At 42.6% G+C, this 18,450-nt stretch overlaps 1 protein-coding gene across 1 annotated transcript; it reads left to right on the top strand.

Annotated features, from left to right (window-relative positions):
- Nucleotides 1-16,942: 16,942 nt before the first annotated feature.
- Nucleotides 16,943-18,097, top strand: LOC307125412 (putative nuclease HARBI1; the record flags this gene model as incomplete). Its single annotated transcript, XM_079815264.1, has 2 exons — nucleotides 16,943-17,655; nucleotides 17,767-18,097. 2 exons carry the CDS (start codon nucleotides 16,943-16,945, stop codon nucleotides 18,095-18,097), a joined length of 1,044 nt encoding a protein of 347 aa, XP_079671390.1.
- Between the last annotated feature and the right edge of the window lie 353 nt (nucleotides 18,098-18,450).

Genomic DNA, 18,450 nt, shown 5'->3' with positions numbered 1-18,450 from the left:
TGCTTCTGTGTCTGGCAATCCGATGAACGAGTCTGGGTTTGGCGGTTGACAGGAGAGCGGTTCTTGCCTGACTGCATATAATGGTGTGGGGTTGTTTTTCAGGGGTTGGGCTTGGCCCCTTAGTTTCAGTGAAAGGAACTCTTAACCCATCTGTGCCCAAATGTTTCTGAATGGTTTCATGCATATAGTCATGTTAATAGTGTCCTATGTTCTGCATTTATTTTTTTTATTGAAAATCGTATTTGAAAGTGGGCAAACGTGTTGTATGCACCACTTCAATGTCAAATATGAATAGGAGGAGAAAATGTAGCGTCTAACTAAAAAATAACTGCTTTCAACAGATCAATCTTTATTCATAAACAAATGTATTATGTATAAAAGTCGAAGAACATTCGATGCAAACTCAAAAAAGCTGCATCTATATTATAATCTTTTGAATATGAAAACACAACAAATGCATATCTTGTGAGTCAGTGTTTTTGTACGTCCTCGTCGCGTCTATCTGTTCTAAAATGTGCATACAGTCGTTTCTGCTCAACATCAGCAGACTCACATCTTTAGAGATAAACCTCACACACACCGAAGCTCGGGCTGCACTGACCGTTCGGCCTTCAACATCACCGACCCCCAGTACTGCATCTCGCCCACAGCGGAGGCGCCTTACGCGGCGCGAGATTAAGCAGAAGGGGGGTAAGCGTGAGCGTATCCGGGCTAGCCCCACAATAAACTGGATTACATTCGATTACTGCTGTTGTGTCTTTGTTTGCGCTGTGTACTCAATGCGCGTCACTGACGCTTTTCATATGATAGGAACATATCTAAAAATAATGCTATTATCAACACTTACTCGTAACTCGTTCATCTCGACAGCTGTAATGGTACTTTGCATGTGTTACAAAGTTGGTAATAATGATGAAGACGGACTCGGTGTGACTGGGACTCGTGTTTATTCAGAACTCTCAGAAACAAACACAATAAACTCGCGCTGACTGACAGCGCTCTCACAACTCAGTAGTTACTATAAATAACTTTGTTTGCAATCGCTGAGCTCCATCTCTGGTACATTAGTGATGTCCGGTTCGCGAACGATCTTTCTTTTGAACCGGTTCTTTTTAGTTAACCGAATCAGTTCACCAAATCGGACTGAATCGTTCTAAACGGTTCGCGTCTCCAGTCAGCGCTGATCCATAATTTACTAAAGTTACTAACTTTCTGACATGAGTGACAGTCCCTCCGTCTAGAAATAGACTAATAACCTGAAGTATATGCTGTAACTACGACAGTTCACAGAACTGAGACTGACAGAAATGAAAGCTTTAGCATAAGTTCTGCCAGGAAGACTTAATTGTCACGTCACTTCAACTTTTTATATATCCAATCACATTCTAATACTTGGGTATAAAAGATTGGTAGCTACTCATGTCTGAGTTCGCAGATGCTGACGCTCCAATTCACCGCCATCCTCCCCACCACCTCCAAGTCAAATCCTTCCCTACATCCACCCCACCACCACCAGGATGGTCCCTTCCATACCTCACGGGGGGGTCGGCTACGCCTCTGCCTTCGTCTTCAGGCAGGATATGCAGAGTCCGGACCCTCAGATTGCGAGCTACGGATGCGGCCTATGCCAAAGTACTTTATTGCTTGCTGGGTTGTTAATAAATGGATAATTGTCACAGTATTTATTCTCCCGAGTCTTTCTGGTAGAACTGATGTGAAGTGAACTCCGGTTCATCCGTCTCTCTGGCAGCAGCTCGTGCCTGCTCGTGCGTCGTAGACCTCGTTAAACCACGCCCCCTCCGCTCATTTCAATTGCAAAGATGTCAGCCAATCACAACAGTGGGCGTTTTTACTGAAGTCTCACAGCAGACACGCCTCTTGAAACAGGGCATTCAGCCACAGGGCAAACATTAGTATTGAAAAAAATGCCTTTTATTTCTAAATTATGACATTTTATGATGTAAAAACCATACTAACAATATAAGTACACCTCAGGAAACATTATAAAATAATAGAAAAATGCCATGCCATGGGACCTTTAAAGTGGTGGAACAAAGTGCCATTAAGTTGCCCCAACAGAGCATTGTGTATTAAAAAGTTAAATGAAAATAAATAAATAGAATGACGAAAAAATGACATCTATTCTAATTTTCTGATATACTGAATTTGGGATTTTCTTTAGTTGTCAGTTATAATCATCAAAATTAAAAGAAATAAACATTTGAAATATATCAGGCTGCGTGTAATGAATAAATAAATAAATTTTTTGATGATATTCTAAGTATATGACCAGCACCTGTATGTATGTATATATATATATCCATCCATCCATCCATCTTCTTCCGCTTATCCGGGGCCGGGTCGCGGGGGCAGCAGTCTAAGCAGAGATGCCCAGACTTCCCTCTCCCTAGACACTTCCTCTAGCTCTTCCGGGGGGACACCGAGGCGTTCCAAGGCCAGCCGGGAGACATAATCCCTCCAGCGTGTCCTCGGTCTTCCCCGGGGCCTCCTCCCGGTTGGACATGCCCGAAACACCTTCCCGGGAAGGCGTTCAGGAGGCATCCGGAACAGATGCCCGAGCCACCTCAGCTGTCCCCTCTCGATGTGGAGGAGCAGCGGCTCTACTCCGAGTTCCTCCCGAGTGACTGAGCTTCTCACCCTATCTCTAAGGGAGCGCCCAGCCACCCTGCGGAGAAAGCTCATTTCGGCCGCCTGTATCCGGGATCTTGTCCTTTCGGTCATGACCCAAAGCTCATGACCATAGGTGAGAGTAGGAACGTAGATTGACCGGTAAATCGAGAGCTTCGCCTTACGGCTTAGCTCTTTCTTCACCACGACAGACCGGTACATCGACCGCATTACTGCAGAAGCTGCACCGATCCGTCAGTCAATCTCCCGTTCCATCCTCCCCTCACTCGTGAACAAGACCCCTAGATACTTAAACTCCTCCACTTGGGGCAGGAACTCTCCACCAACCTGGAGTGGGCAAGCCACCCTTTTCCGACTGAGGACCATGGCCTCGGATTTGGAGGTGCTGATCCTCATCCCAGCCGCTTCACACTCGGCTGCAAACCGTCCCAATGCATGCTGAAGGTCCTGGTTAGAAGGGGCCAACACGACAACGTCATCTGCAAAGAGCAGAGACGAAACCATGTGGTCCCCAAACCTGACACCCTCCGGCCCCTGGCTGCGCCTAGAAATTCTGTCCATAAAAATTATGAACAGAACCGGCGACAAAGGGCAGCCCTGCCGGAGTCCAACATGCACCGGGAACAAGTCTGACTTACTGCCGGCAATGCGGACCAAACTCCTGCTTCGGTCATACAGGGACCGGACAGCCCTCAGCAAAGGACCCCGGACCCCATACTCCCAGAGCACCCTCCACAGGACGCCGCGAGGGACACAGTCGAATGCCAGCCTCCCTCGGGATCCGGTCGAAGCTCTGCCGGAGGCAGGAGTTGAAGATCTCTCTGACAGGAGACTCGGCCAAACGTTCCCAGCAGACCCTCACAGTACGCTTGGGTCTACCGGGTCTGTCCAGCTTCCTCCCCCGCCATCGGATCCAACTCACCACCAGGTGGTGATCAGTTGACAGCTCCGCCCCTCTCTTCACCCGAGTGTCCAAGACATACGGCCGCAGATCAGATGAAACGACCACAAAGTCGATCATTGACCTACGACCTAGGGTGTCCTGGTGCCATGTGCACTGATGGACACCCTTATGCTTGAACATGGTGTTCGTTATGGACAAACTGTAACTAGCACAGAAGTCCAATAACTGAACACCACTCGGGTTCAGATCAGGGGGGCCGATATATATATAGCCTATATATATATATTTGCTATTATGTATAAGAAAGAAAACAAAAGCCTAGTTTTTAGGCAGAGCTATTTCCATGGGTCTATCACTTATGGATACTAAAATTTTCAAAGATCCATATTTAGCCCCAGGCCTTCTTTAAGCATGCTGAGGAACGTCTACTCAATGTTACCTTCATGCTCTGGGCTCTGTGCATCTCGTTCATCTTAATCACCCCTCCCTACATGCCCCCAACCCCCCTCCCTTCATCTCCATCCTCTCTTTGTCCTCAGACAGCCCCTGGAATATTGCTTCAACTGCCTCATATAAAACAAATAATCTCACAGGGAAGGTGAATATTTATGAGACAGAGCTCACTATTATTGTTGATGTCATTGTAAGTCCTCTTTCTGTCTGCAGACTGAAAAAGGAGAGCGCAGAAGAAGGAGAGAAGGATGCGGAGAACTGCAGACCCATCTGAGCATCTGGCTTGTCTGCCGGAGAAAGGATTGTAATTTTCTTCTCAAAGTGAGTCGTCATTCCTCTGTTGTTGCGCAATTGCTGCATCTGGCTTTTATTATCTAAAGGGTCATTACAGGAAATAAGCATGCTTTGTGTATTACGTAGACAATAACATTCTGGCTTGGTCCACTGTCTATAAACATTAGCATGTGTGGTACTAGCTGGGCTGCAGAAACATCTGGCAGCTCTTTTGTTTAACACAATAGATAAATATTGATTTGCTGAGTCTAAATGATCAGTTTATTGATAGTCAAGATTATGTTTACAGTGTGGTTACTTTAAATGATAGTAACGTGAAAGAATTCGCATCCTTGGTTCCAACCATAAAAAAACATAAAAAATAATTTGAATGCCAGTTTAAACTGATATGATATTTATGGTATGAATAAGAGTAACATTACTGTACACATTTTCACAATGTACATAAACATTGTAGTAACTGTCATTGTAGTAAAACCTTTATGCTTTATTAACACTTCAAGATATCCAGAAAGGCCTAATTTAAAGTGGAAATCTTCACTAATCACACACAAAATGTTTTTATGCAGATGTGGTGAGATTGCTGTGCTTTCTGCTCAGATATGATGCTTGTAAACACCATATTTGTTATGCTGTTTTTGAAAGTTTCACATTCAAGTGTAAATGGGCTTTCTCTTACAAAATACACCAATATTTATTTAATTGGATTGCTAAAAAAAATTGCTGTGAAAATAACATGAATCAACACATCCATGTAATCTGGAGGCAATTCTGCTGTCTCCAAGAAGTAAATCGCCAAACCTCAAATGTCTTGTCTATAAAAGAGATTCCTCTCAGTAATCTCAGACACAAAGGCAGCAGGCAAGAGGCATTAACAATGAGCTCAGAGCAATGTTGTCAACTAGGGCAACATCGCATCAGGCATGAGGTAAGAACCTCATGGCTGTGAAATTAATTTTTAATAGACCTTGTTATTAACATTTTAGTGGGTGCAGAGCTTGTGCATTTCTTGTCAGCCTTTCACAGCTCGAGTGCTCAAAAATTATCAAAGCTAAGACCCATTAAAAGTTATTTAGGTGCACTCTTATTAATACATACACACACATACACATATATACACTGATCAGGCATAACATTATGACCACCTTCCTAGTGTATTGGTCCCCCTTTTGCTACCAAAACAGCCCTGACCCTTTGAGGCATGGACTCCACTAGACCCCTGAGGGTGTGCTGTGGTATCTGGCACCAAGATGTTAGCAGCAGATCCTTTAAGTCCTGTAAGTTGCGAGGTGGGGCCTCCATGAATCAGACTTGTTTGTTCAGCACATCCCACAGATGCTCGATTCACTGGACATCTGGAAAATTTGGAGGTCAAGTCAACACCTCAAACTTGTTGTGCTCCTCAAACCATTCCTGAACCATTTTTGCATCGTGGCAGGGCGCATTATCCTGCTGAAAGAGGCCACAACCACCAGGGAATACCGTTTCCATGAAAGGGTGTACATGGTCTGCAACAATGCTTCGGTAATACGTGTCAAAGTAACATCCACATGGATGGCAGGAGCCAAGGTTTCCCAGCAGAACATTGCCCAAAGCATCACTCTGCCTCCACCAGCTTGCCTTCTTCCCATCTTCCCATAGTACATCCTGGTGCCATGTGTTCCCCAGGTAAACATCACACATGCACTCTGCCATCCACGTAATGTAAAAGAAAACGTGACTCATCAGACCAGGCCACATTTTTCCATTGCTCCAGTTATGATGATCATGATCATGATCATGATGATCAACAAACTGTGTATTGTGTATTACAAATACTGTGTAGATAAAAGATAGATACTGACCACTGCAGACTGGGAACACCCCACAAGAGCTGCAGTTTTGGAGATGCTCTGACCCAGTCGTCTAGCCATCACAATTTGGCCCTTGTCACTCAAATCCTTACGCTTGCCCATTTTTCCTGCTTCTAACACATCAACTTTGAGGACAAACTGTTCACGTGCCGCCTAATATATCCCACCCACTAACAGGTGCCTTGATGAAGAGATAATCAGTGTTATTCACTTCACCTTTCATAATGTTATGCCTGATCAGTATATATATCCTGTAATCATACTGTGTAATATAAGGATCTAATGATTTGCATGTATATCCTTGTAATGGAATTTAAAATGGGTAACACTTTACAATAAGGTTCATTAGTTAACATTAGTTAACTGCATTAGTTAACATGAACTAATAAGGAACTGCGCTTTTAAAGCATCTATTTATCTTTGTTAATGTTAATTTCAACATTTACTAATGCATTATTAAAATCTTGCTAACATTAGTTAATGCACTGTGAACTAACATGATCAAACCATGAACAGCTGTATTTTTATGAACTAACGTTAACAAAGATTAACTAATGCTGAACAGAGGTGTTGTTCATGGTTAGTTCATGTTAATTAAAGCATTAACTAATGTTAACTAATACAACCCTTTCGGTAAATTGGGTATTTAATTGTTCATTCTCATTTTCCATTTTTTTATATTTAGATCAAATTTGCATCTTTAAAAAACGCTAATCATTTAATAACAGTTTTGAGCTAATCTGAAGATGAAGGTCCATTTTTCATACTGCACATTCAAATGAACTTGTAGCATGTATAGTGACTGATTTTAGTATAGTAGTCAGCATCATCTAGGTATTTTGATACAAGTCTTTTAACCAGAGTTCTTGTAAACAGCAGTCCACATTACTTTAAAGTGAATTGTTATGAGATGCAAATGATCTCATCAGACGACACTGCTGAACGTGTTATGTTTCTTTCCTCAGGCTGGACAATGGTCCGAGAGATGTGCATGTACTCGACACCACCGAGACTTTAGCAACAATAGCGACAATGATCAGAGTCACACCCAGGATTCACAGGGTGGGAGAATACAGCTTCACTGATCGTTGACTAGGGCAAAATGGGGACTTCATTAGCTTCTGATATTCTATCTGTTGATAAAGTAATGTGAGTTCAAAGCAAAGAAGTTAGGTGTGGTACTGCATTTTTAGATAAACACTCATCTCTGATATCATATTCCAGTTTTTGTCATATTTTTAACCAACACCAAGAATCTGACAGAAATGTTACTGACCACGTTTCAATATTTTGTACTACACTTACTATTGACCTTGTAACCTTGTGACCTTTCAGTAATTCTGTTGCAGTCCTCAGTCTAGCTCTGTGGTCTGCAATGCACATGCTACAACAATTCGACTCATAGTCCCTCTGTCTTTTCTTGTCTCAATGCATCCTTTTCAGTTTTCATCTTGTACTCCACCTTGTAATTGTCACTACCTCCAGGCGAGGGTTTGAACAAAGCATTCCTAGGAAAGACAGACTTAGACTTAACTGCTTTCTCACGCTCTCTTTTTCTTTCTGTATAGCTCTTTTGCCATCATATGTTGACTCCAACTGCATCCAGTGTTTCTTAAATAACAGTCAGTGCTTGAATAGTAAGGGCCTCTGCAGACATGTTTTTCAGTGTATACCTGATAAAAGGTTATGTCATGTTTGTTTGAGTAATTTGCATCTGACGACATTGTCGACAGACAGCAATGGGTTGTGCCATTTGCACACAGTTGATTGATATGTGGAGTGTTTCTGGCTCACAAAGAGGCCTGACATCAATGGACATGTCCCATTTGCCGGAGAATTCTCAGCAGGACTACCACAGACTCTCAGGCCTCCACTATACTTCCTCTTTCTCTGATGCGGAGGACTGCTGCGATGACATCACAAGCACAAGCTCTTCCTCCTCCTCGGACTATCTCGGAATAGACTGTTGACACTTGTAGTTTTATGCTTTTGGAGGTTACTGACACCTTTTGCCAAATATTGCCATTCCATTTGACTCCAAATTCAGTCACCCAATGACAATGAAATATGCTTAGGCTACGTCTACATTAGTCCGGATACATTTGAGAATGCCGTTTTCGGACAGGATCATTTTATTTAGCAAAATATCTCAGATTTCACTGCGCCCAGGTCACACTCAGTCACCATTATATGTTGGTATAAGACGCAACTGCTCTGCACATGTTTTGCCGCAGGACAGCAACTGAGTACATTTTCATCTTTGCAGGACTATGATATGAAGAGAGTACAAAGTAACATCTTTAGCAACTGTGTGAAAGTGAATACTACATATCGGCATAAACATACATATTGATTGGTTCAATATGCGTCACATGACTAAACGTGTCATCGTTTTCAAATACCTCAGTTTTCACAGTCCACAATCAGTCTACAACTGATGTTGTGCTCTCTTTATGTCCACAATTTTCCACAATTTAGTTTCTACTCCAATTAGAGCAACAAACCCATCATTGTCAGGGAAAAATTAAGTGAAGTGTCTATAATAGAATCACCTTTTCTCTTATCATTGTGGATGGAAATCCAGTTTGGAAATATGAATGTACATTCTAAAAATAAAGTATTCAATTTTGTAAAGATTTTAATGCTGTTGGTTTATTCTGGGAGGAACAAAACCATAACAATGAACATTGTGATGAAATTATGGTGTTTTAAGGTGCAGTCAAATTTACTATTGTTTGGCAAATTTTCACAGGCGCAATCTAGTAATTTCAAAAGGACTCCATGCGATCTGGAATTTCACATAAAGGCAAAAGATTTCACTGGCAGATTAGTTCTAGTTGGTTATCAGTCAGTAAATTTCCTTTGGCATAGATCTGACCCAAATAAACAGCTGAAGTGTGGCCTAAATTAGATTGTGTTTGACGGCCCAATTCTGGTTCACTTCTTTTAAGCCAAACCAAAACAGTGCCATAGTGAGCCAAATAATAAAAACAAAATGAGGCTCATGTGTAAACCTTAAATGTATGCAATTGTTGAATTCTGCAAAGGGCTGATACCCCAAATATGGCTAACAGACCAAAAGCCATTATTTAACCACATTTATACCACACCTATTAAAAAAAAAAAACAGTTGAACACCCTAAACAGTCTGTAACACAAAAACGGATTCATTTTTAAAAATAAATATATCATCTTAAACATAAAAGTGAGCTAATGTTGGTAGTAAAATGGGAAGTGTCAAATGGATGAATGAATTTCAAATCGCTGCTTTTAGCATGTCTCATCAATCTTTCTCACTGAAAGGGAAATATAGAAAAGAAATACATTAGCATAGCATATAATTAGTATCATACATCAGATATTATTTAAAGGGGTGGTAAAACACATTCTTTTGAAGGTTTGACTGTGTTTGTGGGGTGCACTGTAACATGTGTTCATGCTTCGTTTTAAAAAAAATTGCCTTATTTTTCATATATTTGACCTTTATTCTACACTGCTCTGTCCCTCCTTGTAAAACGGTCTGATGCTTTCCGGGTTGTATGAAGCCAGTCCCTCAAAAATACGCGATGGGCTCAGATTGGTTAGCTGGCCCAGTGTGTTGTGATTCGCTAAACGCCTAGTGCACGTATGTCGGAAACGTCACGCCCCTTACCTTTATCGGAGGCTGTGCTTTGGTCAGTGTTAGAAACAACGGCGTCAATAAAACCATACCAATCTGAGCCCGAATCAGACCCAGAACATTTGAGTGAAGATGATCGAGCAGAACCTGTTCAGTCCTCAAGAGTAAAGACTGCGGATCTATAGTGATCGCTACTGAATGGCACTTTAACTTTTGTATTTTTAGAACGATTATAGCCAAATATCTGTCACAAGAACTAACCCAAAACAAACACTAAGCACTGGCTTTAACTAGTAAGTTAGCCAAATCACACACAGAACCATGTTTAGCATGCCTGTAGATAAACAATACATAAAAGCTCTAATCAAAGAATCATTTACACTAATGCCAAGTTCGCTGTTGAGATTTTAATGTTAATGTTTGTAACGTTAGGTGTTCGTCGGATAACGTTAAGTATGAATGAGCTTTTAACAGACTGGTTTGCAGAACAGCGTTGTCATCTGTTTACTTCCTTGCTACAACCTATTACAGGAAAACACATCGATGAAAAATAAATCAGACTTACAGGTTGTGGCCCGTGAACAGCTTCTGTTTGTAAATCCAGCTTTCAGGACAAGCCGTTGTGCATATCCTGTATTGAACTCGCGAAGTTTGTGGAAGTTTGTGTTGTCCTCCGTGAAATGTGCAGCGCGCGTCATGCATCCACGCACCGGCAGTGTTTTTTTCACGCTGCTGACGTTGTGCAAATCTGGCATTGAAATCGCGAAGACGGTGGATGTTCTCCTCCGTGGATGTGCTGCAGGAAGCCCCGCGCGCGCCTGATTCCCCGCTGACTCAAACACACGTGCATATAACATGCTGTATGTTAAACGCTCTGCAACGCACCCCCGTCCATATGAAGGCTGAACAAAGCAAGTACCCCAGACCTGCAATCCGGATGAATATAACAGCGTTTCCTCGGCATCGCGGCAACAACACTCCAGCCTAACTATACCACAACAGCGCCGCGATACAAAATGGCCTCACTATTGGCCTTAATAAATGACAAAAATGGCCTTAATATTCTCGGAGGAGGGGTTTATGTAAATATTGAGCCTGGTGATGTCAGCAAGCCCTGGAGGAATGTGTGTAGTCGCCTACTGGCCGTTTGCTGTAGTTCTTAGAAACTGATTTCTTTAAAAGCAAATATCTCCCTTTGCTTTAAACTTTGAACGTTGTAACTTTGCAGATGTTGTTTATGCTCAAGCAGCAACATTACACGTTAGCTAAAGTTAGAATAGTGAAATCGTGGTTTACCACCCCTTTAAATCAATATGAATCAGTTTATTAAAACAAGCACATAGGCCTATATCACTATGATTGTAAATCAACACTACACACATTCAGTTTCTATACCAAATAGACTTAGATAATCAGTCTTACCTGTTTTGTGCATGATGGTGAAGTGTATTCTTCTCATAACTCTGCAGGCTTACAGTGTTTCAGTCTGTGGCTGTTGGTGTGTTTGAAACATCCACTCAAGAAGTGTGACTGACTGGAGATCAGTTAAAACACAAAAGTATTTGCAAAGAGAGGTGGGGTGTGTGGTGGGAGGGGATAATTTATGGGAGATAAAATATATAAGTCAGAAATGACAAGGAGGCAGCCTCACGCAATAGAAAGTCAATGGAGAGCGTAGGATTGCCCCCCAACCCCCCCACCCCAGTGGGTGTGGTTTTCAGATTATGACGCGTATCGCTCTGTTTCTGTGACGATACAGGCTACTTATATAGACAGAAGCCCCGCCCACCGATTGGTTCGTGCAGATACGCCAGATCGTGCAGATATGTTGGTGTGAAATAAACAGTTATGGAAATGTAGAAATTAAAGCTAAAGGTCCAATCTCCTCCCAAAAATACAGAAAAAAGTCTGTTAGTGCCTCAGTGACAACTTCACTCAGAGAAGCCGTCAATCTCAGCTGTCAATTAGGATGTCACACCACCCGTTTTTATAGCATCAAATAACTAACTAAAACTAAACTTATTTAAAAAACGAACACTTGAAATTAAATCATTGTGATAAAAACTGCCTAAAATGACAGAAACCATCTTTAGGAAACAAATATTTGAAGTTAATTTAATTTAATTTAATTGTTTAGTTTGTCTCACGTCCATTGCAATACATGGAGGGGTGGGGTTTATGAGCTATACTGGGACCAACCACCGGGTGGCGATCGAGGTGCGGAGGCTTCAGTTTCTGAAAGGAGTGCTGTAGGCTTGGTATAGCTCTGCTCTATGTTGGCTGTGCAGCTGCACTGCGTTTTAAATGTAAAGCTTAAATATTTTTGAGAAAAGGATATTTTCCCATAGTGTCTAGCTAGACGCAATATGAGTGAACTATTTTCGAAAGGGAACTGTAAGGATCCAGCTTGTAATGACTCTCCCAGCCACTAGCTTGTATTGCCACTTATAAGCATGCTTTTTTCTTTCAGTTGTATTCAGTCTTGAGCCTACTCTGCATGTATTAAGTCTGTTGTGTTTTTGGATTTGCCTTTTGTTTCTTGTATTTTTTCCTGTGAAAGCTTGACTTCCTTTTTGTTGTACTCTTGAATGTACTCTTGACTCTACAGTAAAGCACTTTTTGTTCAGTTAAAGCATGCATGTTATTCTTCTGCCCTTCTGCCCTTGGTTCCACCTGCTGTCTGTAATCCACAATAGATCAATAGTAAAGAAGCAGTTCAGTTGATTAGAAGAGTTCGATCCCAGCTTCAGACACCCTTCACAACAACTTACAAAAAATAAGTTAAAGTAAATCAAACATATAAAACAAGCATAAAGACAAGATATACCACATACTGTATAAATGCATACATAAACATGACTAACCATGTGCCCTTTTCAACCATATAGGCCTACTAAAACAGCCAACGGTAAAAATATGAAAATAATACAAAAATAAAACAACAAACAGCAACTAAATGCCCTAAATTTACTCTAAAATGCCTTTTATTTGCCATTTTAACTCTGTGATCTTTCACTCCATCTTGAGCAATCTCTCACCTTCTACCCTTTGCTCTCCCGTGTCTTTCCGGAGAATCAGATTTCAGCTTAAAATCATTTATAGGCATAATAACTTAAAGAGGGCAAAATAACGTTTAAAAATGAAATAAACTACTAACAGCTACTATTAATAAAATATAGAATTATGATACATAATATTAGAATAATAAATTAAACCCCAAAAACTACTGAAGTAACTGAGGGTTATTTACACTCCCACCAAATCATCAGTGAATATAAAACTCAAGCTTTAATCACAAATGATTTCTAAACTTAATTAACCATTACTTAGCCTAGAGGTAAGTGTAAAAATGTTCGTTCGTGTGGGTGGAAAGGAAGAAGGCAGGGTCGGCAATAGGCTGGAACTCGTGGGATTTTATTTTCAACTCAGTATAAACATAAACTGGCGCCACGCGCACTCGGTTAACTTGAACACTCAAGACTTGTAAACTTCTCCATATAACAACAGCTTTCTCCAGGTCAACTTCCACTCAGCCAGGTCCCACGAGTCTTCAGCGTCCCTCTTTCCAGCACACTGTTCCAGCGGGGCTTTTAATCAGTCTCTCCGCGCCAATCACTGTAATCAGACACAGGTGTTTAACATCATGCACTTGACTTACTTTCTCACCGCTCGTCTCCCAACTCCCTCCGTCTGTGCAGACCTTGCGAAACCACTCCCCCTTGCCACATACCCCCACCACTCGACTCAGGCCGGGGAGCCATCCGGCCTGCAGCCCCCCCCCCCCCCCCATTTCTGGAGAGGAAGTCGGCCACAGCCATCTACGGGGCTGTGGACCACCTTGAACTTAAAAGGCTGTAACGTGAGATACCAACGGGTGATCTGCACGTTGGTATCCTTCATGCGGTGGAGCCACTGCAAGGGAGCTTGGTAAGAACAGAGGGTGAACTCCCATCCCAGGAGATAATAGTGGAGGGTGAGGACGACCCACCGGATCGCCAAGCACTCCTTCTCTATGGTGCTGTACCTGGTCTCTCTCTTTGAGAGCTTTCAACTCACGTACAGCACCGGCCGCTCCTCACCCCCTATCTCCTGGGACAGGACTGCACCCAACCCCCTGTCCGAGGCGTTGGTCTGCAAAAGAAAGGACAGAGAGAAGTCAGGAGAATGTAAGAGCGGCCTGCCACACAGAGCAGCCTTTACTCGGGTGAAAGCCTGCTGGCACGACTCCGTCCACTGGACTGTATCTGGGGTCTTCTTTTTAGTGAGGTCAGTCAGCGGGCTGGTGAGGTCAGAATATTTAGGCACAAACCTTCTATAGTATCCCGCCAGCCCCAGGAACTGCCTCACCTCCTTTTTGGTCTTTGGGCGCGGACAGGTTGCAATGGCTGCTGTCTTATTAATTTGGGGACGCACCTGTCCATGCCCTAAGTGGAAATCCAGATACTTGTGTTTAGCATTCTCACGCTCTACTACTGTACTGTGGTCACTCGACTTGTCCTTCCTGACTCGATGAAGAAGGTATTCAACTACTTGAATGACTTTGGACCATGAAGACAACCTTGTGAGACAGTTGGATAAACAGAAATACTCTACTGTTTGTATATTCAGTGATTAAGCTTTCTTGATCTCTGGGTCTCCAATTGGAAGTTGTGTGTTAACATCCAGGTATGTGTCTTTCCCATAAGACATTTGGTCCATTGAACCAACTTGAAGTTACAAGATCGTCAGCACTAGATTTTCATCCGAGGGAATGTATCACTACTACTGTTGAAGTTGTACTTTGATGTAGCCTAACACTACTTGGGAGTCAGTGCAGAAATATTACACATCTTTAACTCTTTCCCCACCAAACACAGAATTTTCCGTTATTTGTGAGAAAACGCTTCCCTGCCAAACACAGAATTTTCTGTGTTTCCGTGTTTTCACTGTTAGATGCCAGGGGGCGCTATTACGCATCTTCCGAATGAGCACTGAATCAGCTGATCAAAACACAAGCAAGGAAGACGCAAAAAAACAAGTGATCATATGTAAGCAGATGCATATGTAAAATAACGTGAACAAATCATCAACATTAAGGCCTGTTCACACCGGGACGATTTTCGCGCGCGTTTATCGCCGACGTTTAACGCCTCGTGACTAAACAATGGGCGCCAATGTGAGTGTGCACACCGACGCTTAAAACAGCAGGCGTAAAAGCATAATTTTTTTTAAAAACGCCTTGGGTTAGTTTTTTTATTTTTACGCGCCGCGTTAAAAACTGTCCGACCAATGAGATCAGCGCTTTTGTTCACGTGCCTGGAGCTGCTGAAGTGACAGTAAAAACCGACTTGGTGGCGCTCAAGCACAAAACGTACTTGCCAAGCGCACATTGATACGACGAAGAAGTAGAAAGTAGATAAAGAAGAAAATGAGCTGATAATGCTGCCTGCCAGTTAGCAAAAAGTGTGTGAATGGTTTTGGCCATTGACATAATATATCTGTGGTTTTGGCAAGCACGTAAATACTGTCTCTCTTCTTCTTCTGTGTGACAAGCGAGTGTCAGAAGCATTAAGTGCCGCAGCACCATCTTGTGTTCCAGAGCGCTATCTACTAAATGTGCACGTTCACTCGGCGCATCGGCAGTGAAAATCGCTTGGGTGTGAACACTCAAGACGCGCCGAAAAACGTCACAAAAAACACTGGTGATAAGCGGGCGCGATATTCGCCCCGGTGTGTACAGGCCTTTAATCATCAACATGTCTAATGTTACTGAATGAAATGTGGACCCAGGAGGTGTTGATGGACTCGATCTACTCCATCTGTGTTTGACCATCGCTCTGAATCTGATCTAGAAAAAATTAGATTTTCTCAGCTTTTTGTTCAAAATGTAGCTTTTTTTAATGAAACTTACCCATATTTAAGTGTTGATAAAAAAGGAATGCATGAAGCTAGAATAAAATGTTTTGTTTAAAAGCAGAGGGTCTGCTCTTTCTTTTGATTTATAGCATGCAAAGGAAATTAAAATTTCCGTATTTTTATTTATTATGAGTTGTATTTCATTGTTTATTATTTCATTATCTTTGTTACACTTTGTTTAAACTGTAGTTTTAAAATATTAATGTTTAAAGCATTGTATCCCTTGATTTTAATTCCTGTGTAACTGCATATATTATGTTGTCATTTAAATAATATATATGAATGTATTGGAGTGTGATAAAAAGGTGACCTTGAAATTGTGGCGTTAAAGGCGAAGCGAGCCGGGGGAAATTTTTGGATGCACCCAAATTTTGTGCTAGTGCACCTAAATAAAAAAGTTAGGCGCACCAGTGCAACCAAGGCAAAAAGTTAGTCTGGAGCCCTGTAAGCAACATACTATGTACACGTATTTTAGGTTTAAATTAGAAATGTAAATAAGTGTGTTAAAAATAAGTGAATAAAGTTTCTCGTTTATTGTGAAGTGTTCATGAGATGGATTGCCTGAGGGAAGAAGCTGTTCCTGTGCCTGGTCGTTCTGGTGCTCAGGGCTCTGTAGCGTCAACCGGATGGCAACAGTTCGAAGAGGGAGTGTGCTGGATGAGAGGGGTCCAGAGTGATTTTGCAAGCCCTTTTACTTACTCTGGATAAGTACAGATCTTGGAGAGTGGGGAGGGTTGTACCAGTGATTCGCTCAGAAGACCGCACTACCTTCTGTAGTCTCCTGAGGTCAGATCTGGTAGCTGAGCTGTACCAGACGGTAATTGAAGTGCATAGGATGAATTCAATGATGGCAGAGTAAAACCGTTTCAGCAGTTCCTGTGGCAGATTGAACTTCCTCAGTTGGCGGAGGAAGTACAACCTCTGGTGGGCTTTTTTCCCAATGGAGGCAATGTGAATGTCCCACTTTAGGTCCCGAGAGATGGTGGTGCCCAGGAACCTGAATGACTCCACTGTTTTTACAGTGCTGTCCATGATGGTGAGTGGGGGGAGAGCAGGGGGGTTTCTCCTGAAGTCCACGATCATCTCCATTGGAAAATTCTCAGAGTCATGACGTTATCTTAGAATTTCCCCTAAAAGTGACACGAAAATCCCAGTTAATATAAAAGCTATTCCTCAAGATTCCTAGCGCTTAAAAGGGCTCCTAAGGCGAGATCTGCTAAGAGCAGGGAAGAGGACTTTTAGTGGCTTAGGAGTTCCCCTATGCAGCTGCACAAAATGGCCAACAGAGGAGACAGGAGAGATGTCCTGCAAACACTGGATGACAGGGAATTATTGAGATGCTACAGATTGGATCGTGCAGGAATCATGTTTGTGGTGGATCTCCTTAGAGATGCAATTACTTCACCAACTCGACGCCACAACGCTATTACACCGGAGAAGAAAGTAATCACAACCCTGAGGTATTTGGCAACAGGAAAAATGCAACAATGCAGCAGTGATGACTTGGGGCTGTCCCAATCCTCCGTCAGCAGAGTCATCACCCAAACACTGACAGCTTTGTCACAACCTAATATTGTGACACAATTTGTTTCATTCCCGCTGGATGCCCGCACTTTACACACACATAAAAGGGCGTTTATGGACATTGCAGGATTCCCTGGCGTTGTGGGTGTAATTGATGGAACACATGTGAGAATAGTTGCGCCATCAGAGGACGAGGCTGTCTTTGTTAACAGGAAGAATTTCCACAGCATCAATGTGCAAATAGTGTTCAATGCGGCCTGTAAGATTTTGAACATTGTGGCTAAATGGCCAGGCTCCACACATGATGCAAGAATGCTCTCCGAGAGTGGCATCAGACAGCTTTTTGAGAGACGCTATGTGCCAGCTAATTGCCACTTGTTAGGGGACAGTGGCTACCCACGCAAACCATGGCTCCTTACACCTTACCTCCAGCCACGCCAAGGGCCCCAACTAAACAATAACAGGTAAGCCAAACAATACAAAAATCATGGAAATGAAATGCAAACAATATGTTAGAGCATCCAAGTAGTGCAATATTTCCATCAAATAATGAAAGGTCCTGTATTCTATTGTAGGGCCCACAAGACAACAAGAGCGGTGGTGGAGCGTGGCATAGGCCAGCTTAAGAGGCACTTTCATGTTCTCCACGGAGAGGTGCGGCTGAGGCCTGAAAAAGTCAGCGAAGTCATCATAGCCTGTGAAATATTACACAATATTTGCAAGGTTAGACAGATTGCAGAACCTCTGGAGGATGGCGATGAGGATGAGGATGAAGACAACGATGAGGATGGTGGTGAAGAACATTCCACAGGGGAACCTAGCCCAGAGTGGACTGCCTTACAGGGCAAACTTCACAAATTTACATTTCAGGCAAGCTGTAGCCCCATGTCATTTGAGAACTTGTGAACTGCCTGTTGGCAGCCCGGTGACACTGACCTCAGAGTGTCCCAGGACTTGAAAGACAGTGTCGGCCACCTGGGACAGCCGCTTTGCAGGTGGTCCACCTCCTAGAAAGAAACAGTCAATGAACACAGTACTTAGGCATGTAAATTAACTTTGCCAGCAGGAGCAAGTTGCCAGATTATGTGGTAGGCTAAAGTATTTTGCTCACCTGTGAGTGAGGATTTCCGCTTGTGTGCTGCAATCTCATCTTTTGCCTTGGACTGCAGCACATACCACCTTTTCTCACAATCGTCGCCTGTCCGCACCACCAGTGGAAAAGAGGCATTGATTGTTTGGGATATTGTGTCCCAGGCGCG

This window comes from Gobio gobio, assembly GCF_949357685.1.
Source record: "Gobio gobio genome assembly, chromosome: 4".
NCBI lineage: Eukaryota > Metazoa > Chordata > Actinopteri > Cypriniformes > Gobionidae > Gobio > Gobio gobio.
This window is presented reverse-complemented; position numbering and strand designations above follow the sequence as displayed.